The following is a 22,566-nucleotide window of genomic DNA, read 5'->3' as shown; positions in this document are numbered from 1 at the left end:
AGTTTCTCATCCTCCTGCCTTGTTCGTTTAAAACCTCCCCAACAGCACTAGCAAACACTCCGCCTAGGATATCCCAAATGATTTTGCTTGGTCTGTATTCACAACGGAAACAATGGATTGCCTTCCCAATACAGAGACGGAGTAAAAAACAATAAAATAACAACAACTAGCATTCACATAGCACCTTAAAGTAGTGAAATGTCCCAAAGCCCATCACGGAGGTGGATTTAGACAAAGAATAAGAGGATCCCAGCTGCGCACAAATCACCTACTCTGGATGGAACAATTGGAATATTTGGGGACTTACAGAAGTTGCTGATGAAATCTCGTTCGTCATAGAAGCAATGTTCCCGCTAATATTTTTTGGGTGCGCAGGCCTTTTAACAGGCTGCGCTGCCAATGCCATTCCTCACGCCAGCACGGTTATTTCAACTGTAAAGCAGCAGAGCGGCCTGCACTGAACCTCCAGACCCCTGTGTGGAACCTCCAAACCCCTGTGTGGAACCTCCAGGCCCCTGTGTGGCACCTCCAGGCCTCTGTGTGGAACCTCCAGACCCCTGTGTGGAACCTCCAGACCCCTGTGTGGAACCTCCAGGCCCCTGTGTGGAACCTCCAGACCCCTGTGTGGAACCTCTAGACCGTGTGTGGAACCTCCAGGCCTCTGTGTGGAACCTCCAGACCCCTGTGTGGAACCTCCAGGCCCCTGTGTGGAACCTCCAGACCCCTGTGTGGAACCTCCAGACCCCTGTGTGGAACCTCCAGGCCCCTGTGTGGAACCTCCAGACCCCTGTGTGGAACCTCCAGACCCCTGTGTGGAACCTCCAGGCCTCTGTGTGGAACCTCCGGACCTCTGTGTGGAACCTCCAGGCCTCTGTGTGGAACCTCCAGACCCTGTGTGGAACCTCCAGACCCCTGTGTGGAACCTCCAGGCCTCTGTGTGGAACCTCCAGACCCCTGTGTGGAACCTCCAGACCCCTGTGTGGAACCTCCAGACCTCTGTGTGGAACCTCCAGACCCCTGTGTGGAATCTCCAGGCCTCTGTGTGGCACCTCCAGACCCCTCGGTGGAACCTCCAGGCCTCTGTGTGGAACCTCCAGACCCCTGCGCTGAACCGCCCGACCCCTGTGTGGAACCTCCAGATCCCTGTGTGGATACTCCAGACCCCTGCACTGAACCTCCAGACCCCTGTGTGGAACCTCCAGACCCCTGTGTGGAACCACCAGACTCCTGTGTGGAACTTCCAGACCCCTGTGTGGAACCTCCAGACCCCTGTGTGGAACCTCCAGACCCCTGTGTGGAACCTCCAGGCCTCTGTGTAGAACCTCCAGACCCCTGTGTGGAACCTCCAGGCCTCTGTGTGAAACCTCCAGGCCTCTGTGGGGAACCTCCAGACCCCTGTGTGGAACCTCCAGGCCTCTGTGTGGAACCTCCAGACCCCTGTGTGGAACCACCAGACCCCTGTGTGGAACGTCCAGACCCCTGTGTCGAACGTCCAGACCCCTGTGTGGAACCTCCAGGCCCCTGTGTGGAACCTCCAGACCCCTGTATGGAACCTCCAGACCCCTGTGTGGAACCTCCAGACCCCTGTGTGGAACCTCCAGGCCCCTGTGTGGAACATCCAGGCCCCTGCACTGAACCTCCAGACCCCTGCACTGAACCTCCAGACCCCTGTGTGGAACCTCCAGGCCTCTGTGTGGAACCTCCAGACCCCTGTGTGGAACCTCCAGACCCCTGTGTGGAACCTCCAGACCCCTGTGTGGAACCTCCAGGCCTCTGTGTGGAACCTCCAGACCCCTGTGTGGAACCTCCTGGCCTCTGTGTGGAACCTCCAGGCCCCTGCACTGAACCTCCAGGCCTCTGTGTGGAACCTCCAGACCCCTGTGTGGAACCTCCAGACCCCTGTGTGGAACCTCCAGGCCCCTGTGTGGAACCTCCAGACCCCTGTGTGGAACCTCCAGACCCCTGTTTGGAACCTCCAGGCCCCTGTGTGGAACCTCCAGGCCCCTGTGTTGAACCTCCAGACCCCTGTTTGGAACCTCCAGACCCCTGTGTGGAACCTCCAGACCCCTGTGTGGAACCTCCAGACCCCTGTGTGGAACCTCCAGACCCCTGTTTGGAACCTCCAGGCCCCAGTGTGGAACCTCCAGGCCCCTGTGTGGAACCTCCAGACCCCTGTGTGGAACCTCCAGACCCCTGCACTGAACCTCCAGGCCCCTGTGTGGAACTGAGTCTGAGCAGGTTGCTGGGGAGTAGGTGTCGCTTGTTGGCATTTTGATTGGCTCCTTTGATCAGTTTAATGATGATGGAGAAGTTGCTGATAGGGCAGTAATTGCCTGGGTTAAACTTGTCCTGTTTTTTGCAGACAGGACACACCTGGTCAATCTTTCACTTTGATACAAAAGTTGTCTTCTTTACATTGGGGAGACTAAACGCAGATTGGGTGATCGCTTTGCAGAACACTTCCATTCATTCCACAGGTGTGATCCCAAGATTCCAGTCGCCTGTCACTTTAATTCTCCACTCCACTCCCACTCTGACCTCTCTGTCCTCAGCCTCCTACACTGTTCCAATGAAGCTCAATATAAGCTCGAGGAACAGCACCTCATCTTTCCATTAGGCACTTTACAGCCATCCGGACTCAACATTGAGTTAACAATTTCAGATCATAACCACTGGCCCAGTTTTTCTGCTATTCCCATTTACACCCCTTCTAGATCCCTCTTTTGTTTCTATACTTGTTCCTTTACCATCTCCTTTTGCCTTGCACCATCATCCCTTTTGTTATTTAATCTCTCCTGTCTTCCACCCGATTACAGAACTTCCCCTTTTGTCCTCCCCTCCCTCCCGCCTTTTCCTGCCTCTGCATTTTCTTAAAACCTGTTCCATCTCTAACTCTTTCCACTTCTGATGAAAGGTCATGAACGTGAAACATTAACTCTGATTCTCTTTCCACAGATATTGCCTGACCTGCTGAGTATTTCCTGCATTTTCTGTTTCTATTTCAATCTTTCACATTGTTGGGTAGATGCCAGTGTTATAGCTGCGCTGGGGCAGCTTGGCTAGGGGAATGACTGGTTCCAGTGCGAGGTTTCAGCACTATAGCCTGGAGGTGGTCAGAGCCATAGTCCCTGCTGAGTCCACCTAGACTATGCTGCTTGTAGCTGTGTGAAACGCCTCACTCTCAGATGATGCTCATTGTGAGTAACACTACCTTATGGCTCAACAAATCATTGATTATTTTGCAGTCTGATTTCATCTTGAAAGAATTTATGAAGGAAAAGCAGAATGAATCACAATCTATCCTACAGCTGGATAAAAGTCTCACAAAGAAAGAAAAAGAGATTAAGGGTAAGTCCTGTGATATTATCCATGTCTCTCAGTGCAGTGTTGGTCTGGTTAACAGTCATCAAATCCTAGAGACTCCAAAATTCATGAAATATATTGGAGATCACATAAATGGTAGATGGTGCTCCAACATTGTTTCTATTAGAATTATCTTGGACTCAAAATGTACCCATAAATCTCTGACTAGCTTAGCGGAGAAGTGGACACAGAGCTACTTCTTGGTTTGGAAGCATATGTTCATTCAGGCATATCCTGGAAGCAGCCTCATCTTCAGTAAATGTACAAAAACACTCAGTTCAATGATGTTTGGAACAGGATGGTTGAGGGAGTCACAATGATAGGATGCTCTGCGCATTGTTAACAACTGCACTGACACATGGAGTGGAGAGACTCGGGGTGTTTTTCTAGTACTGGTGTGTGGAGAGACTGGGAGTATTTTTCTAGTACTGGTGTGTGCAGAGACTGGGGGTGTTTTTCTAGTACTGGTGTGTGGAGAGACTGGGAGTATTTTTCAAGTACTGGTGTGTGGAGAGACTGGAAGTATTTTTCTAGGACTGGTGTGTGGCGAGACGGAGGTGTTTTACTAGGACTGGTCTGTGGAGAGACTGGGAGTATTGTTCTAGTACTGGTGTGTGGAGAGACTGGGGGTGTTTTTCTTGTACTGCTCTGTGGAGAGACTGGGAGTATTTTTCTAGTACTGGTCTGTGGAGAGACTGGGGGTGTGTTTCTAGTACTGGTCTGTGGAAAGAGTGGGAGTATTTTTCTAGTACTAGTGTGTGGAGAGACTGGGGATGTTTTTCTAGTACTGGTATGTGGAGGGACTGGGGGTGTTTTTATTGTACTGGTGTGAGGAGAGACTGGGAGTGTTTTTCGAGTACTGGTGTGTGGAGAGACTGGGGTTGTTTTTGTAGAACTGGTGTGTGGAGAGAGTGGGAGTATTTTTCTAGTACTGGTGTGTGGAGAGACTGAGAGTATTTTTCTCACACTGGTGTGTGGAGAGACTGGGGGTGTTTTTCTAGTACTGGTGTGTGGAGAGACTGGGGGTGTTTTTCTAGTACTGGTGTGTGGAGAGACTGGGAGTATTTTTCGAGTACTGGTGTGTGGAGAGACTGGGAGTATTTTTCTAGGACTGGTGTGTGGAGAGACTGGGGTGTTTTTCTAGGACTGGTCTGTGGAGAGACTGGGAGTATTGTTCTAGTACTGGTGTGTGGAGAGACTGGGGGTGTTTTTCTTGTACTGGTCTGTGGAGAGACTGGGAGTATTTTTCTAGTACTGGTCTGTGGAGAGACTGGGGGTGTCTTTCTAGTACTGGTCTGTGGAAAGAGTGGGACTTTTTTTCTAGTACTAGTGTGTGGAGAGACTGGGGATGTTTTTCTAGTACTGGTATGTGGAGAGACTGGGGGTGTTTTTATTGTACTGCTGTGTGGAGAGACTGTGAGTGTTTTTCGAGTACTGGTGTGTGGAGAGACTGGGGTTGTTTTTGTAGAACTGGTGTGTGGAGAGAGTGGGAGTATTTTTCTAGTACTGATTTGTGGAGAGACTGGGAGTATTTTTCTAGCACTGGTGTGTGGAGAGACTGGGGGTGTTTTTCTAGTACTGTTTTGTGGAGAGACTGTGGATGTTTTTCTAGTACTGGTGTGTTGAGAGACTGGGGGTGTTTTTCTAGTCCTGGTGTCAGGAGAGACTGGGAGTGTTTTTCTCGTACTGGTGTTTGGAGAGACTGGGGGTGATTTTGTAGTACTGGTGTGTGGAGAGACTAGGAGTATTTTTCTCGTACTGGTGTGTGGAGAGACTGGGAGTGTTTTTCTAGCACTGGTTTGTGGAGAGACTGGGAGTATTTTTCTAGTACTGGTGTGTGGAGAGACTGGGAGTGTTTTTCTAGTACTGGTGTGTGGAGAGACTGGGAGTATTTTTCTAGTACTGATGTGTGGAGAGACTGGGGTGTTTTTCTAGTACTGGTGTGTGGAGAGACTGGGAGTATTTTTCTAGTACTGGTCTGTGGAGAGACTGTGGATGTTTTTCTAGTAAGGGTGTGTTGAGAGACTGGCGGTGTTTTTGTAGTACTGGTGTGTGGAGAGACTGGGAGTATTTTTCTCGTACTGGTGTGTGGAGAGACTGGGAGTGTTTTTCTAGCACTGGTGTGTGGAGAGACTGGGAGTATTTTTCGAGTACTGGTGTGTGGAAAGACTGGGAGTATTTTTCTAGGACTGGTGTGTGGAGAGACTGGGGTGTTTTTCTAGGACTGGTCTGTGGAGAGACTGGGAGTATTGTTCTAGTACTGGTGTGTGGAGAGACTGGGGGTGTTTTTCTTGTACTGGTCTGTGGAGAGACTGGGAGTATTTTTCTAGTACTGGTCTGTGGAGAGACTGGGGGTGTTTTTCTAGTACTGGTCTGTGGAAAGAGTGGGAGTATTTTTCTAGTACTAGTGTGTGGAGAGACTGGGGATGTTTTTCTAGTACTGGTATGTGGAGAGACTGGGGGTGTTTCTATTGTACTGCTGTGTGGAGAGACTGGGAGTGTTTTTCGAGTGCTGGTGTGTGGAGAGACTGGGGTTGTCTTTGTAGAACTGGTGTGTGGAGAGAGTGGGAGTATTTTTCTAGTACTGATGTGTGGAGAGACTGGGAGTATTTTTCTAGCACTGGTGTGTGGAGAGACTGGGGGTGTTTTTCTAGTACTGGTGTGTGGAGAGACTGGGGGTGTTTTTGTAGTACTGGTGTGTGGAGAGACTTGGAGTGTTTTTCTCGTACTGGTGTGTGGAGAGACTGGGGGAGATTTTGTAGTACTGGTGTGTGGAGAGACTGGGAGTATTTTTCTCGTACTGGTGTGTGTAGAGACTGGGAATGTTTTTCTAGCACTGGTGTGTGGAGAGACTGGGAGTGTTTTTCTTGTTCTGGTCTGTGGAGAGACTGGGAGTATTTTTCTAGGACTGATGTGTGGAGAGACTGGGGTGTTTTTCTAGTACTGGTGCGTGGAGAGATTGGGAGTATTTTTCTAGTACTGGTCTGTGGAGACACTGGGGATGTTTTTCTATGACTGGTGTGTGGAGAGACTGGGAGTATTGTTCTAGTACTGGTGTGTGGAGAGACTGGGGGTGTTTTTCTTGTACTGGTCTGTGGAGAGATTGGGAGTATTTTTCTAGTTCTGGTCTGTGGAGAGACTGGGGCTGTTTTTCTAGTACTGGTCTGTGGAAAGAGTGGGAGTATTTTTCTAGTACGAGTGTGTGGAGAGACTGGGGATGTTTTTCTAGTACTGGTATGTGGAGGGAGTGGGGGTGTTTTTATTGTACTGGTGTGTGGAGAGACTGGGAGTGTTTTTCGAGTACTGGTGTGTGGAGAGACTGGGGTTGTTTTTGTAGAACTGGTGTGTGGAGAGAGTGGGAGTATTTTTCTAATACTGGTGTGTGGAGAGACTGGGAGTATTTTTCTAGTACTGGTGTGTGGAGAGACTGGGGGTGTTTTTCTAGTCCTGGTGTGGAGAGACTGGGAGTATTTTTCTAGTACTGGTCTGTGGAGTGACTGTGGATGTTTTTCTAGTACTGGTGTGTTGAGAGACTGGCGGTGTTTTTGTAGAACTGGTGTGTGGAGAGAGTGGGAGTATTTTTCTAGTACTGATGTGTGGAGAGACTGGGAGCATTTTTCTAGCACTGGTGTGTGGAGAGACTGGGGGTGTTTTTCTAGTACTGGTTTGTGGAGAGACTGTGGATGTTTTTCTAGTACTGGTGTGTTGAGAGACTGGGGGTGTTTTTGTAGTACTGGTGTGTGGAGAGACTGGGAGTGTTTTTCTCGTACTGGTGTTTGGAGAGACTGGGGGTGATTTTCTGGTACTGGTGTGTGGAGAGACTGGGAGAATTTTTCTCGTACTGGTGTGTGGAGAGACTGGGAGTGTTTTTCTAGCACTGGCGTGTGGAGAGACTGGGAGTATTTTTCTAGTACTGGTGTGTGGAGAGACTGGGAGTGTTTTTCTCGTACTGGTGTGTGGAGAGACTGGGAGTATTTTTCTAGTACTGATGTGTGGAGAGACTGGGGTGTTTTTCTAGTACTGGTGTGTGGAGAGACTGGGAGTATTTTTCTAGTACTGGTCTGTGGAGAGACTGTGGATGTTTTTCTAGTAAGGGTGTGTTGAGAGACTGGTAGTGTTTTTGCAGTACTGGTGTGTGGAGAGACTGGGGTGTTTTTCTAGGACTTGTCTGTGGAGAGACTGGGAGTATTGTTCTAGTACTGGTGTGTGGAGAGACTGGGGGTGTTTTTCTAGTACTGGTGTGTGGAGAGACTGGGAGTATTTTTCGAGTACTGGTGTGTGGAGAGACTGGGAGTATTTTTCTAGGACTGGTGTGTGGAGAGACTGGGGTGTTTTTCTAGGACTGGTCTGTGGAGAGACTGGGAGTATTGTTCTAGTACTGGTGTGTGGAGAGACTGGGGGTGTTTTTCTAGTACTGGTCTGTGGAAAGAGTGGGAGTATTTTTCTAGTACTAGTGTGTGGAAAGACTGGGGATGTTTTTCTAGTACTGGTATGTGGAGAGACTGGGGGTGTTTTTATTGTACTGCTGTGTGGAGAGACTGTGAGTGTTTTTCGAGGTACTGGTGTGTGGAGAGACTGGGGTTGTTTTTGTAGAACTGGTGTGTGGAGAGAGTGGGAGTATTTTTCTAGTACTGATGTGTGGAGAGACTGGGAGTATTTTTATAGCACTGGTGTGTGGAGAGACTGGGGGTGTTTTTCTAGTACTGTTTTGTGGAGAGACTGTGGATGTTTTTCTAGTACTGGTGTGTTGAGAGACTGGGGGTGTTTTTGTAGTACTGGTGTGTGGAGAGACTGGGAGTGTTTTTCTCGTACTGGTGTTTGGAGAGACTGGGGGTGATTTTGTAGTACTGGTGTGTGGAGAGACTAGGAGTATTTTTCTCGTACTGGTGTGTGGAGAGACTGGGAGTGTTTTTCTAGCACTGGTGTGTGGAGAGACTGGGAGTATTTTTCTAGTACTGGTGTGTGGAGAGACTGGGAGTGTTTTTCTAGTACTGGTGTGTGGAGAGACTGGGAGTATTTTTCTAGTACTGATGTGTGGAGAGACTGGGGTGTTTTTCTAGTACTGGTGTGTGGAGAGACTGGGAGTATTTTTCTAGTACTGGTCTGTGGAGAGACTGTGGATGTTTTTCTAGTAAGGGTGTGTTGAGAGACTGGCGGTGTTTTTGTAGTACTGGTGTGTGGAGAGACTGGGAGTATTTTTCTCGTACTGGTGTGTGGAGAGACTGGGAGTGTTTTTATAGCACTGGTGTGTGGAGAGACTGGGAGTATTTTTCGAGTACTGGTGTGTGGAAAGACTGGGAGTATTTTTCTAGGACTGGTGTGTGGAGAGACTGGGGTGTTTTTCTAGGACTGGTCTGTGGAGAGACTGAGAGTATTGTTCTAGTACTGGTGTGTGGAGAGACTGGGGGTGTTTTTCTTGTACTGGTCTGTGGAGAGACTGGGAGTATTTTTCTAGTACTGGTCTGTGGAGAGACTGGGGGTGTTTTTCTAGTACTGGTCTGTGGAAAGAGTGGGAGTATTTTTCTAGTACTAGTGTGTGGAGAGACTGGGGATGTTTTTCTAGTACTGGTATGTGGAGAGACTGGGGGTGTTTCTATTGTACTGCTGTGTGGAGAGACTGGGAGTGTTTTTCGAGTGCTGGTGTGTGGAGAGACTGGGGTTGTCTTTGTAGAACTGGTGTGTGGAGAGAGTGGGAGTATTTTTCTAGTACTGATGTGTGGAGAGACTGGGAGTATTTTTCTAGCACTGGTGTGTGGAGAGACTGGGGGTGTTTTTCTAGTACTGGTGTGTGGAGAGACTGGGGGTGTTTTTGTAGTACTGGTGTGTGGAGAGACTGGGAGTGTTTTTCTCGTACTGGTGTGTGGAGAGACTGGGGGAGATTTTGTAGTACTGGTGTGTGGAGAGACTGGGAGTATTTTTCTCGTACTGGTGTGTGTAGAGACTGGGAATGTTTTTCTAGCACTGGTGTGTGGAGAGACTGGGAGTGTTTTTCTTGTTCTGGTCTGTGGAGAGACTGGGAGTATTTTTCTAGGACTGATGTGTGGAGAGACTGGGGTGTTTTTCTAGTACTGGTGCGTGGAGAGATTGGGAGTATTTTTCTAGTACTGGTCTGTGGAGACACTGGGGATGTTTTTCTATGACTGGTGTGTGGAGAGACTGGGAGTATTGTTCTAGTACTGGTGTGTGGAGAGACTGGGGGTGTTTTTCTTGTACTGGTCTGTGGAGAGACTGGGAGTATTTTTCTAGTTCTGGTCTGTGGAGAGACTGGGGCTGTTTTTCTAGTACTGGTCTGTGGAAAGAGTGGGAGTATTTTTCTAGTACGAGTGTGTGGAGAGACTGGGGATGTTTTTCTAGTACTGGTATGTGGAGGGAGTGGGGGTGTTTTTATTGTACTGGTGTGTGGAGAGACTGGGAGTGTTTTTCGAGTACTGGTGTGTGGAGAGACTGGGGTTGTTTTTGTAGAACTGGTGTGTGGAGAGAGTGGGAGTATTTTTCTAATACTGGTGTGTGGAGAGACTGGGAGTATTTTTCTAGTACTGGTGTGTGGAGAGACTGGGGGTGTTTTTCTAGTCCTGGTGTGGAGAGACTGGGAGTATTTTTCTAGTACTGGTCTGTGGAGTGACTGTGGATGTTTTTCTAGTACTGGTGTGTTGAGAGACTGGCGGTGTTTTTGTAGAACTGGTGTGTGGAGAGAGTGGGAGTATTTTTCTAGTACTGATGTGTGGAGAGACTGGGAGCATTTTTCTAGCACTGGTGTGTGGAGAGACTGGGGGTGTTTTTGTAGTACTGGTGTGTGGAGAGACTGGGAGTGTTTTTCTCGTACTGGTGTTTGGAGAGACTGGGGGTGATTTTGTAGTACTGGTGTGTGGAGAGACTGGGAGAATCTTTCTCGTACTGGTGTGTGGAGAGACTGGGAGTGTTTTTCTAGCACTGGTGTGTGGAGAGACTGGGAGTATTTTTCTAGTACTGGTGTGTGGAGAGACTGGGAGTGTTTTTCTCGTACTGGTGTGTGGAGAGACTGGGAGTATTTTTCTAGTACTGATGTGTGGAGAGACTGGGGTGTTTTTCTAGTACTGGTGTGTGGAGAGACTGGGAGTATTTTTCTAGTACTGGTCTGTGGAGAGACTGTGGATGTTTTTCTAGTAAGGGTGTGTTGAGAGACTGGTAGTGTTTTTGTAGTACTGGTGTGTGGAGAGACTGGGAGTATTTTTCTCGTACTGGTGTGTGGAGAGACTGGGAGTGTTTTTCTAGCACTGGTGTGTGGAGTGACTGGGAGTATTTTTCGAGTACTGGTGTGTGGAGAGACTGGGAGTATTTTTCTAGGACTGGTGTGTGGAGAGACTGGGGTGTTTTTCTAGGACTGGTCTGTGGAGAGACTGGGAGTATTGTTCTAGTACTGGTGTGTGGAGAGACTGGGGGTGTTTTTCTTGTACTGGTCTGTGGAGAGACTGGGAGTATTTTTCTAGTACTGGTCTGTGGAGAGACTGGGGGTGTCTTTCTAGTACTGGTCTGTGGAAAGAGTGGGAGTATTTTTCTAGTACTAGTGTGTGGAGAGACTGGGGATGTTTTTCTAGTACTGGTATGTGGAGAGACTGGGGGTGTTTTTATTGTACTGCTGTGTGGAGAGACTGGGAGTGTTTTTCGAGTACTGGTGTGTGGAGAGACTGGGGTTGTCTTTGTAGAACTGGTGTGTGGAGAGAGTGGGAGTATTTTTCTAGAACTGATGTGTGGAGAGACTGGGAGTATTTTTCTAGCACTGGTGTGTGGAGAGACTGGGGGTGTTTTTCTAGTACTGGTTTGTGGAGAGACTGTGGATATTTTTCTAGTACTGGTGTGTGGAGAGACTGGGAGTATTTTTCTAGGACTGGTGTGTGGAGAGACTGGGGGTGTTTTTCTAGTACTGGTGTGTGGAGAGACTGGGGGTGTTTTTGTAGTACTGGTGTGTGGAGAGACTGGGAGTGTTTTTCTCGTACTGGTGTGTGGAGAGACTGGGGGAGATTTTGTAGTACTGGTGTGTGGAGAGACTGGGAGTATTTTTCTCGTACTGGTGTGTGTAGAGACTGGGAATGTTTTTCTAGCACTGGTGTGTGGAGAGACTGGGAGTGTTTTTCTTGTTCTGGTCTGTGGAGAGACTGGGAGTATTTTTCTAGGACTGATGTGTGGAGAGACTGGGGTGTTTTTCTAGTACTGGTGCGTGGAGAGATTGGGAGTATTTTTCTAGTACTGGTCTGTGGAGACACTGGGGATGTTTTTCTATGACTGGTGTGTGGAGAGACTGGGAGTATTGTTCTAGTACTGGTGTGTGGAGAGACTGGGGGTGTTTTTCTTGTACTGGTCTGTGGAGAGACTGGGAGTATTTTTCTAGTTCTGGTCTGTGGAGAGACTGGGGCTGTTTTTCTAGTACTGGTCTGTGGAAAGAGTGGGAGTATTTTTCTAGTACGAGTGTGTGGAGAGACTGGGGATGTTTTTCTAGTACTGGTATGTGGAGGGAGTGGGGGTGTTTTTATTGTACTGGTGTGTGGAGAGACTGGGAGTGTTTTTCGAGTACTGGTGTGTGGAGAGACTGGGGTTGTTTTTGTAGAACTGGTGTGTGGAGAGAGTGGGAGTATTTTTCTAGGACTGGTGTGTGGAGAGACTGGGGGTGTTTTTCTAGTACTGGTGTGTGGAGAGACTGGGGGTGTTTTTGTAGTACTGGTGTGTGGAGAGACTGGGAGTGTTTTTCTCGTACTGGTGTGTGGAGAGACTGGGGGAGATTTTGTAGTACTGGTGTGTGGAGAGACTGGGAGTATTTTTCTCGTACTGGTGTGTGTAGAGACTGGGAATGTTTTTCTAGCACTGGTGTGTGGAGAGACTGGGAGTGTTTTTCTTGTTCTGGTCTGTGGAGAGACTGGGAGTATTTTTCTAGGACTGATGTGTGGAGAGACTGGGGTGTTTTTCTAGTACTGGTGCGTGGAGAGATTGGGAGTATTTTTCTAGTACTGGTCTGTGGAGACACTGGGGATGTTTTTCTATGACTGGTGTGTGGAGAGACTGGGAGTATTGTTCTAGTACTGGTGTGTGGAGAGACTGGGGGTGTTTTTCTTGTACTGGTCTGTGGAGAGATTGGGAGTATTTTTCTAGTTCTGGTCTGTGGAGAGACTGGGGCTGTTTTTCTAGTACTGGTCTGTGGAAAGAGTGGGAGTATTTTTCTAGTACGAGTGTGTGGAGAGACTGGGGATGTTTTTCTAGTACTGGTATGTGGAGGGAGTGGGGGTGTTTTTATTGTACTGGTGTGTGGAGAGACTGGGAGTGTTTTTCGAGTACTGGTGTGTGGAGAGACTGGGGTTGTTTTTGTAGAACTGGTGTGTGGAGAGAGTGGGAGTATTTTTCTAATACTGGTGTGTGGAGAGACTGGGAGTATTTTTCTAGTACTGGTGTGTGGAGAGACTGGGGGTGTTTTTCTAGTCCTGGTGTGGAGAGACTGGGAGTATTTTTCTAGTACTGGTCTGTGGAGTGACTGTGGATGTTTTTCTAGTACTGGTGTGTTGAGAGACTGGCGGTGTTTTTGTAGAACTGGTGTGTGGAGAGAGTGGGAGTATTTTTCTAGTACTGATGTGTGGAGAGACTGGGAGCATTTTTCTAGCACTGGTGTGTGGAGAGACTGGGGGTGTTTTTCTAGTACTGGTTTGTGGAGAGACTGTGGATGTTTTTCTAGTACTGGTGTGTTGAGAGACTGGGGGTGTTTTTGTAGTACTGGTGTGTGGAGAGACTGGGAGTGTTTTTCTCGTACTGGTGTTTGGAGAGACTGGGGGTGATTTTCTGGTACTGGTGTGTGGAGAGACTGGGAGAATTTTTCTCGTACTGGTGTGTGGAGAGACTGGGAGTGTTTTTCTAGCACTGGCGTGTGGAGAGACTGGGAGTATTTTTCTAGTACTGGTGTGTGGAGAGACTGGGAGTGTTTTTCTCGTACTGGTGTGTGGAGAGACTGGGAGTATTTTTCTAGTACTGATGTGTGGAGAGACTGGGGTGTTTTTCTAGTACTGGTGTGTGGAGAGACTGGGAGTATTTTTCTAGTACTGGTCTGTGGAGAGACTGTGGATGTTTTTCTAGTAAGGGTGTGTTGAGAGACTGGTAGTGTTTTTGCAGTACTGGTGTGTGGAGAGACTGGGGTGTTTTTCTAGGACTTGTCTGTGGAGAGACTGGGAGTATTGTTCTAGTACTGGTGTGTGGAGAGACTGGGGGTGTTTTTCTAGTACTGGTGTGTGGAGAGACTGGGAGTATTTTTCGAGTACTGGTGTGTGGAGAGACTGGGAGTATTTTTCTAGGACTGGTGTGTGGAGAGACTGGGGTGTTTTTCTAGGACTGGTCTGTGGAGAGACTGGGAGTATTGTTCTAGTACTGGTGTGTGGAGAGACTGGGGGTGTTTTTCTAGTACTGGTCTGTGGAAAGAGTGGGAGTATTTTTCTAGTACTAGTGTGTGGAAAGACTGGGGATGTTTTTCTAGTACTGGTATGTGGAGAGACTGGGGGTGTTTTTATTGTACTGCTGTGTGGAGAGACTGTGAGTGTTTTTCGAGGTACTGGTGTGTGGAGAGACTGGGGTTGTTTTTGTAGAACTGGTGTGTGGAGAGAGTGGGAGTATTTTTCTAGTACTGATGTGTGGAGAGACTGGGAGTATTTTTATAGCACTGGTGTGTGGAGAGACTGGGGGTGTTTTTCTAGTACTGTTTTGTGGAGAGACTGTGGATGTTTTTCTAGTACTGGTGTGTTGAGAGACTGGGGGTGTTTTTGTAGTACTGGTGTGTGGAGAGACTGGGAGTGTTTTTCTCGTACTGGTGTTTGGAGAGACTGGGGGTGATTTTGTAGTACTGGTGTGTGGAGAGACTAGGAGTATTTTTCTCGTACTGGTGTGTGGAGAGACTGGGAGTGTTTTTCTAGCACTGGTGTGTGGAGAGACTGGGAGTATTTTTCTAGTACTGGTGTGTGGAGAGACTGGGAGTGTTTTTCTAGTACTGGTGTGTGGAGAGACTGGGAGTATTTTTCTAGTACTGATGTGTGGAGAGACTGGGGTGTTTTTCTAGTACTGGTGTGTGGAGAGACTGGGAGTATTTTTCTAGTACTGGTCTGTGGAGAGACTGTGGATGTTTTTCTAGTAAGGGTGTGTTGAGAGACTGGCGGTGTTTTTGTAGTACTGGTGTGTGGAGAGACTGGGAGTATTTTTCTCGTACTGGTGTGTGGAGAGACTGGGAGTGTTTTTATAGCACTGGTGTGTGGAGAGACTGGGAGTATTTTTCGAGTACTGGTGTGTGGAAAGACTGGGAGTATTTTTCTAGGACTGGTGTGTGGAGAGACTGGGGTGTTTTTCTAGGACTGGTCTGTGGAGAGACTGAGAGTATTGTTCTAGTACTGGTGTGTGGAGAGACTGGGGGTGTTTTTCTTGTACTGGTCTGTGGAGAGACTGGGAGTATTTTTCTAGTACTGGTCTGTGGAGAGACTGGGGGTGTTTTTCTAGTACTGGTCTGTGGAAAGAGTGGGAGTATTTTTCTAGTACTAGTGTGTGGAGAGACTGGGGATGTTTTTCTAGTACTGGTATGTGGAGAGACTGGGGGTGTTTCTATTGTACTGCTGTGTGGAGAGACTGGGAGTGTTTTTCGAGTGCTGGTGTGTGGAGAGACTGGGGTTGTCTTTGTAGAACTGGTGTGTGGAGAGAGTGGGAGTATTTTTCTAGTACTGATGTGTGGAGAGACTGGGAGTATTTTTCTAGCACTGGTGTGTGGAGAGACTGGGGGTGTTTTTCTAGTACTGGTGTGTGGAGAGACTGGGGGTGTTTTTGTAGTACTGGTGTGTGGAGAGACTGGGAGTGTTTTTCTCGTACTGGTGTGTGGAGAGACTGGGGGAGATTTTGTAGTACTGGTGTGTGGAGAGACTGGGAGTATTTTTCTCGTACTGGTGTGTGTAGAGACTGGGAATGTTTTTCTAGCACTGGTGTGTGGAGAGACTGGGAGTGTTTTTCTTGTTCTGGTCTGTGGAGAGACTGGGAGTATTTTTCTAGGACTGATGTGTGGAGAGACTGGGGTGTTTTTCTAGTACTGGTGCGTGGAGAGATTGGGAGTATTTTTCTAGTACTGGTCTGTGGAGACACTGGGGATGTTTTTCTATGACTGGTGTGTGGAGAGACTGGGAGTATTGTTCTAGTACTGGTGTGTGGAGAGACTGGGGGTGTTTTTCTTGTACTGGTCTGTGGAGAGACTGGGAGTATTTTTCTAGTTCTGGTCTGTGGAGAGACTGGGGCTGTTTTTCTAGTACTGGTCTGTGGAAAGAGTGGGAGTATTTTTCTAGTACGAGTGTGTGGAGAGACTGGGGATGTTTTTCTAGTACTGGTATGTGGAGGGAGTGGGGGTGTTTTTATTGTACTGGTGTGTGGAGAGACTGGGAGTGTTTTTCGAGTACTGGTGTGTGGAGAGACTGGGGTTGTTTTTGTAGAACTGGTGTGTGGAGAGAGTGGGAGTATTTTTCTAATACTGGTGTGTGGAGAGACTGGGAGTATTTTTCTAGTACTGGTGTGTGGAGAGACTGGGGGTGTTTTTCTAGTCCTGGTGTGGAGAGACTGGGAGTATTTTTCTAGTACTGGTCTGTGGAGTGACTGTGGATGTTTTTCTAGTACTGGTGTGTTGAGAGACTGGCGGTGTTTTTGTAGAACTGGTGTGTGGAGAGAGTGGGAGTATTTTTCTAGTACTGATGTGTGGAGAGACTGGGAGCATTTTTCTAGCACTGGTGTGTGGAGAGACTGGGGGTGTTTTTGTAGTACTGGTGTGTGGAGAGACTGGGAGTGTTTTTCTCGTACTGGTGTTTGGAGAGACTGGGGGTGATTTTGTAGTACTGGTGTGTGGAGAGACTGGGAGAATCTTTCTCGTACTGGTGTGTGGAGAGACTGGGAGTGTTTTTCTAGCACTGGTGTGTGGAGAGACTGGGAGTATTTTTCTAGTACTGGTGTGTGGAGAGACTGGGAGTGTTTTTCTCGTACTGGTGTGTGGAGAGACTGGGAGTATTTTTCTAGTACTGATGTGTGGAGAGACTGGGGTGTTTTTCTAGTACTGGTGTGTGGAGAGACTGGGAGTATTTTTCTAGTACTGGTCTGTGGAGAGACTGTGGATGTTTTTCTAGTAAGGGTGTGTTGAGAGACTGGTAGTGTTTTTGTAGTACTGGTGTGTGGAGAGACTGGGAGTATTTTTCTCGTACTGGTGTGTGGAGAGACTGGGAGTGTTTTTCTAGCACTGGTGTGTGGAGTGACTGGGAGTATTTTTCGAGTACTGGTGTGTGGAGAGACTGGGAGTATTTTTCTAGGACTGGTGTGTGGAGAGACTGGGGTGTTTTTCTAGGACTGGTCTGTGGAGAGACTGGGAGTATTGTTCTAGTACTGGTGTGTGGAGAGACTGGGGGTGTTTTTCTTGTACTGGTCTGTGGAGAGACTGGGAGTATTTTTCTAGTACTGGTCTGTGGAGAGACTGGGGGTGTCTTTCTAGTACTGGTCTGTGGAAAGAGTGGGAGTATTTTTCTAGTACTAGTGTGTGGAGAGACTGGGGATGTTTTTCTAGTACTGGTATGTGGAGAGACTGGGGGTGTTTTTATTGTACTGCTGTGTGGAGAGACTGGGAGTGTTTTTCGAGTACTGGTGTGTGGAGAGACTGGGGTTGTCTTTGTAGAACTGGTGTGTGGAGAGAGTGGGAGTATTTTTCTAGAACTGATGTGTGGAGAGACTGGGAGTATTTTTCTAGCACTGGTGTGTGGAGAGACTGGGGGTGTTTTTCTAGTACTGGTTTGTGGAGAGACTGTGGATATTTTTCTAGTACTGGTGTGTGGAGAGACTGGGAGTATTTTTCTAGGACTGGTGTGTGGAGAGACTGGGGGTGTTTTTCTAGTACTGGTGTGTGGAGAGACTGGGGGTGTTTTTGTAGTACTGGTGTGTGGAGAGACTGGGAGTGTTTTTCTCGTACTGGTGTGTGGAGAGACTGGGGGAGATTTTGTAGTACTGGTGTGTGGAGAGACTGGGAGTATTTTTCTCGTACTGGTGTGTGTAGAGACTGGGAATGTTTTTCTAGCACTGGTGTGTGGAGAGACTGGGAGTGTTTTTCTTGTTCTGGTCTGTGGAGAGACTGGGAGTATTTTTCTAGGACTGATGTGTGGAGAGACTGGGGTGTTTTTCTAGTACTGGTGCGTGGAGAGATTGGGAGTATTTTTCTAGTACTGGTCTGTGGAGACACTGGGGATGTTTTTCTATGACTGGTGTGTGGAGAGACTGGGAGTATTGTTCTAGTACTGGTGTGTGGAGAGACTGGGGGTGTTTTTCTTGTACTGGTCTGTGGAGAGACTGGGAGTATTTTTCTAGTTCTGGTCTGTGGAGAGACTGGGGCTGTTTTTCTAGTACTGGTCTGTGGAAAGAGTGGGAGTATTTTTCTAGTACGAGTGTGTGGAGAGACTGGGGATGTTTTTCTAGTACTGGTATGTGGAGGGAGTGGGGGTGTTTTTATTGTACTGGTGTGTGGAGAGACTGGGAGTGTTTTTCGAGTACTGGTGTGTGGAGAGACTGGGGTTGTTTTTGTAGAACTGGTGTGTGGAGAGAGTGGGAGTATTTTTCTAATACTGGTGTGTGGAGAGACTGGGAGTATTTTTCTAGTACTGGTGTGTGGAGAGACTGGGGGTGTTTTTCTAGTCCTGGTGTGGAGAGACTGGGAGTATTTTTCTAGTACTGGTCTGTGGAGTGACTGTGGATGTTTTTCTAGTACTGATGTGTTGAGAGACTGGCGGTGTTTTTGTAGAACTGGTGTGTGGAGAGAGTGGGAGTATTTTTCTAGTACTGATGTGTGGAGAGACTGGGAGCATTTTTCTAGCACTGGTGTGTGGAGAGACTGGGGGTGTTTTTCTAGTACTGGTTTGTGGAGAGACTGTGGATGTTTTTCTAGTACTGGTGTGTTGAGAGACTGGGGGTGTTTTTGTAGTACTGGTGTGTGGAGAGACTGGGAGTGTTTTTCTCGTACTGGTGTTTGGAGAGACTGGGGGTGATTTTGTAGTACTGGTGTGTGGAGAGACTGGGAGAATTTTTCTCGTACTGGTGTGTGGAGAGACTGGGAGTGTTTTTCTAGCACTGGTGTGTGGAGAGACTGGGAGTATTTTTCTAGTACTGGTGTGTGGAGAGACTGGGAGTGTTTTTCTCGTACTGGTGTGTGGAGAGACTGGGAGTATTTTTCTAGTACTGATGTGTGGAGAGACTGGGGTGTTTTTCTAGTACTGGTGTGTGGAGAGACTGGGAGTATTTTTCTAGTACTGGTCTGTGGAGAGACTGTGGATGTTTTTCTAGTAAGGGTGTGTTGAGAGACTGGTAGTGTTTTTGTAGTACTGGTGTGTGGAGAGACTGGGAGTATTTTTCTCGTACTGGTGTGTGGAGAGACTGGGAGTGTTTTTCTAGCACTGGTGTGTGGAGTGACTGGGAGTATTTTTCGAGTACTGGTGTGTGGAGAGACTGGGAGTATTTTTCTAGGACTGGTGTGTGGAGAGACTGGGGTGTTTTTCTAGGACTGGTCTGTGGAGAGACTGGGAGTATTGTTCTAGTACTGGTGTGTGGAGAGACTGGGGGTGTTTTTCTTGTACTGGTCTGTGGAGAGACTGGGAGTATTTTTCTAGTACTGGTCTGTGGAGAGACTGGGGGTGTCTTTCTAGTACTGGTCTGTGGAAAGAGTGGGAGTATTTTTCTAGTACTAGTGTGTGGAGAGACTGGGGATGTTTTTCTAGTACTGGTATGTGGAGAGACTGGGGGTGTTTTTCGAGTACTGGTGTGTGGAGAGACTGGGAGTATTTTTCTAGGACTGGTGTGTGGAGAGACTGGGGTGTTTTTCTAGGACTGGTCTGTGGAGAGACTGGGAGTATTGTTCTAGTACTGGTGTGTGGAGAGACTGGGGGTGTTTTTCTTGTACTGGTCTGTGGAGAGACTGGGAGTATTTTTCTAGTACTGGTCTGTGGAGAGACTGGGGGTGTCTTTCTAGTACTGGTCTGTGGAAAGAGTGGGAGTATTTTTCTAGTACTAGTGTGTGGAGAGACTGGGGATGTTTTTCTAGTACTGGTATGTGGAGAGACTGGGGGTGTTTTTATTGTACTGCTGTGTGGAGAGACTGGGAGTGTTTTTCGAGTACTGGTGTGTGGAGAGACTGGGGTTGTCTTTGTAGAACTGGTGTGTGGAGAGAGTGGGAGTATTTTTCTAGAACTGATGTGTGGAGAGACTGGGAGTATTTTTCTAGCACTGGTGTGTGGAGAGACTGGGGGTGTTTTTCTAGTACTGGTTTGTGGAGAGACTGTGGATGTTTTTCTAGTACTGGTGTGTGGAGAGACTGGGAGTATTTTTCTAGGACTGATGTGTGGAGAGACTGGGGTGTTTTTCTAGTACTGGTGTGTGGAGAGACTGGGAGTGTTTTTCTCGTACTGGTGTGTGGAGAGACTGGGGGAGATTTTGTAGTACTGGTGTGTGGAGAGACTGGGAGTATTTTTCTCGTACTGGTGTGTGGAGAGACTGGGAATGTTTTTCTAGCACTGGTGTGTGGAGAGACTGGGAGTGTTTTTCTTGTTCTGGTCTGTGGAGAGACTGGGAGTATTTTTCTAGGACTGATGTGTGGAGAGACTGGGGTGTTTTTCTAGTACTGGTGTGTGGAGAGACTGGGAGTATTTTTCTAGTACTGGTCTGTGGAGACACTGGGGTTGTTTTTCTATGACTGGTGTGTGGAGACACTGGGAGTATTTTTCTAGTACTGGTGTGTGGAGAGACTGGGATTATTTTTCTAGGACTGGTGTGTGGAGAGACGGGGGTGTTTTACTAGGACTGGTGTGTGGAGAGACTGGGGATGTTTTTCTAGTACTGGCGTGTGGAGACATTTGGGGTATTTTTCTTGTGCTGGTCTGTGGAGAGACTGGGAATATTTTTCTAGTGCTGGTGTGTGGAGAGACTGAGTATTTTTCTTGTACTGGTGTGTGGAGAGACTGGGGATGTTTCTGTAGTACTGGTGTGTGGAGAGACTGGGAGTGTTTTTCTAATACTGTTGTGTGGAGAGACTGGGAGTATTTTTCTAGCACTAGTGTGTGGAGAGACTTGGGGTGTTTTTCTAGTACTGATGTGTTGAGAGACTGGGAGTGTTTTTGTAGTACTGGTGTGTGAGGAGACTGGGAGTGTTTTTCTAGTACTGGTCTGTGGAGAGACTGGGAGTCTTTTTCTCGTACTATTGTGTGGAGAGACTGGGGATGTTTTTCTAGTACTGGTGTAAGGAGAGACTGGGGGTGTTTTATCAAGTACTGTGGTGTGGAGACATTTGGGGTGTTTTTGTAGTCCTGTTGTGTGGAGAGACTGGGAGTGTTTTTCTAGTTCTGGTGTGTGGAGAGACTGGGGGTGTTTTTGAAGTTCTGGTGTGTGGAGAGACTGGGAGTATTTTTCTAGTTCTGGTGTGTGGAGAGACGGGGGATGTTTTTCTCGGACTTGTGTGTGGAGAGACTGGGGATGTTTTTCTAGTTCTGGTGTGTGGAGAGACTGGGGATGTTTTTCTAGTACTGGTGTGTGGAGAGACTGGGAGTATTTTTCTAGTACTGGTGTGTGGAGAGACTGGGAGTGTTTTTCTCGAACTGATTTGTGGAGACACTGGGGATGTTTTTCGAGTACTGGTTTTGGAGTGGAGAGATGAAGATACTGCGTATATCAGAATATATTGAATACAGTACTAACTGTCCTAACTCAGCTATCTGGAGAAGGTAACAGAGTGTTCCATATCTATTTTACATGTTAATTGGACGCCAGAAAAGCTAGACACAGTTACTGGATTTCCACACTGATGATTTCTGCCTCTTCCTGTCACAGCTGAAAGGGAAAGGAGGGCCCTTGCAGAACAGGAACTAAAAGCACAAGAACAGCAGATGGCAGCAATGGAACAGCAGAAGCAGGCGATGGAGCAGAGCCACAAAGAGTACATTAAAGAGTTCGACAAGAAGATGGCCGACGACAGAGCGAAAGCTCAGGCTGAACAAGAGCGCATTCTGGCACACAGACTCGCAGAGCAGGAGAGATTAATAAGAGAGGGCTACCAACAAATGCAGCCTCAGCGAAGAGTAATTCTTCTGTGTAACATATTATAATGGGAGCAGGAGCAATTTTAACCTAACCTGCCCATCGGGAAATGGACAAGATCAGGTGTAATGCTGGATTTACACCCCGCTTGATTTTACTCCCCGTTAAAGTCATTGGGGAGAAATATTGGGCGGTATGTAAAACCAGCAACCCACCCAATCCCATGGGTTTCCCACCCGGTGAGTTAGACTGAAATTACCCCCCTCCCCCCCCACAAGGAGTCCCCAAAGTGCCGTAGTTCTTGGGCTGGTTTTTCTGCTAGAAATAATAATGAGGCTATCAGGGCTCATCTAATTTACATGTAATTAGGACAGCAACTTCCAGCGACCACACATGTAGTTAAATGGAGAAATTCGGAAGTTTCTGTCCGAGATGTGCTACATCTCTAAGCTTTGCTGTAATAGTATCTCACCGTTTGAAACATGGAACGGCATGAAGTTGCTGTACTTACCTTAAAAAAGCACACTCAACTCGCCAGAAAATGTTAGGGCTGGTCCGTTCGAGTATAAATGAATTTTTAACAGCTTGTTAAGTCTTAGTTACTGCCAAGCAACCACTCTGCCACTGAAAATTAATTTTTTACCACCGTGGAATCTTATTCCTTCAGAGATTTAAAAAAAAAATTAATAAATAAAAGTGTTTGTCTTTTATTTTTCCTTTTTGTCTCTGCTCTCTTAATCCAATCTTTCTTTCCCTCTCTTTATGCAGCTGATTTGTCATTGAATTCACTATTCTAACTGACATTTCCTGGTTCAGACTCTGCACTGCTCATTAACGATTCTTCAATCTGATTGGTTAAGGAGCTACACAGCTGCTTGACCTGACCACATAGGTCCCCGATGCCCTGTACAGGGTGTTGTGCTGTTTGGCTTTCCAGTGCACAATCATATAGAAAGTCTGTGGGCAAAGGCAAGTATAATGAACGACTAGCACTGTTCGTTCGCCGCTGAGCACAAAGTATGGGCCAAGGAATTCTCAATGGCCCCCCCAGAGCTACCTGCAGTTCTAACTGAATTGGGACAACCCCAATATCATTGGGTTACTTTTAGACTTTTCAGAAACTTAATTGGA

General features: G+C 47.5%; 1 protein-coding gene across 1 annotated transcript in view; it reads left to right on the top strand.

Moving 5' to 3' along the window:
- LOC139272560 (guanylate-binding protein 1-like) overlaps positions 1-22,126 on the top strand; it is a 216,359-nt gene extending 194,233 nt beyond the window's left edge. The window contains exons 9-10 of the mRNA XM_070888615.1: positions 3,246-3,348; positions 21,229-22,126. Coding sequence (XP_070744716.1) covers positions 3,246-3,348; positions 21,229-21,503 — 378 coding nt within the window. The 3' untranslated portion in view covers positions 21,504-22,126. The remainder of the gene's footprint in view (positions 1-3,245; positions 3,349-21,228) is intronic.
- The last annotated feature ends 440 nt before the right edge of the window (positions 22,127-22,566 follow it).

Source organism: Pristiophorus japonicus, chromosome 9, assembly GCF_044704955.1.
Source record: "Pristiophorus japonicus isolate sPriJap1 chromosome 9, sPriJap1.hap1, whole genome shotgun sequence".
In the NCBI taxonomy this organism is placed as follows: Eukaryota; Metazoa; Chordata; class Chondrichthyes; family Pristiophoridae; genus Pristiophorus; species Pristiophorus japonicus.
Note: the sequence above shows the minus strand (reverse complement) of the source record. Positions and strands in the feature narration are given on the sequence as shown.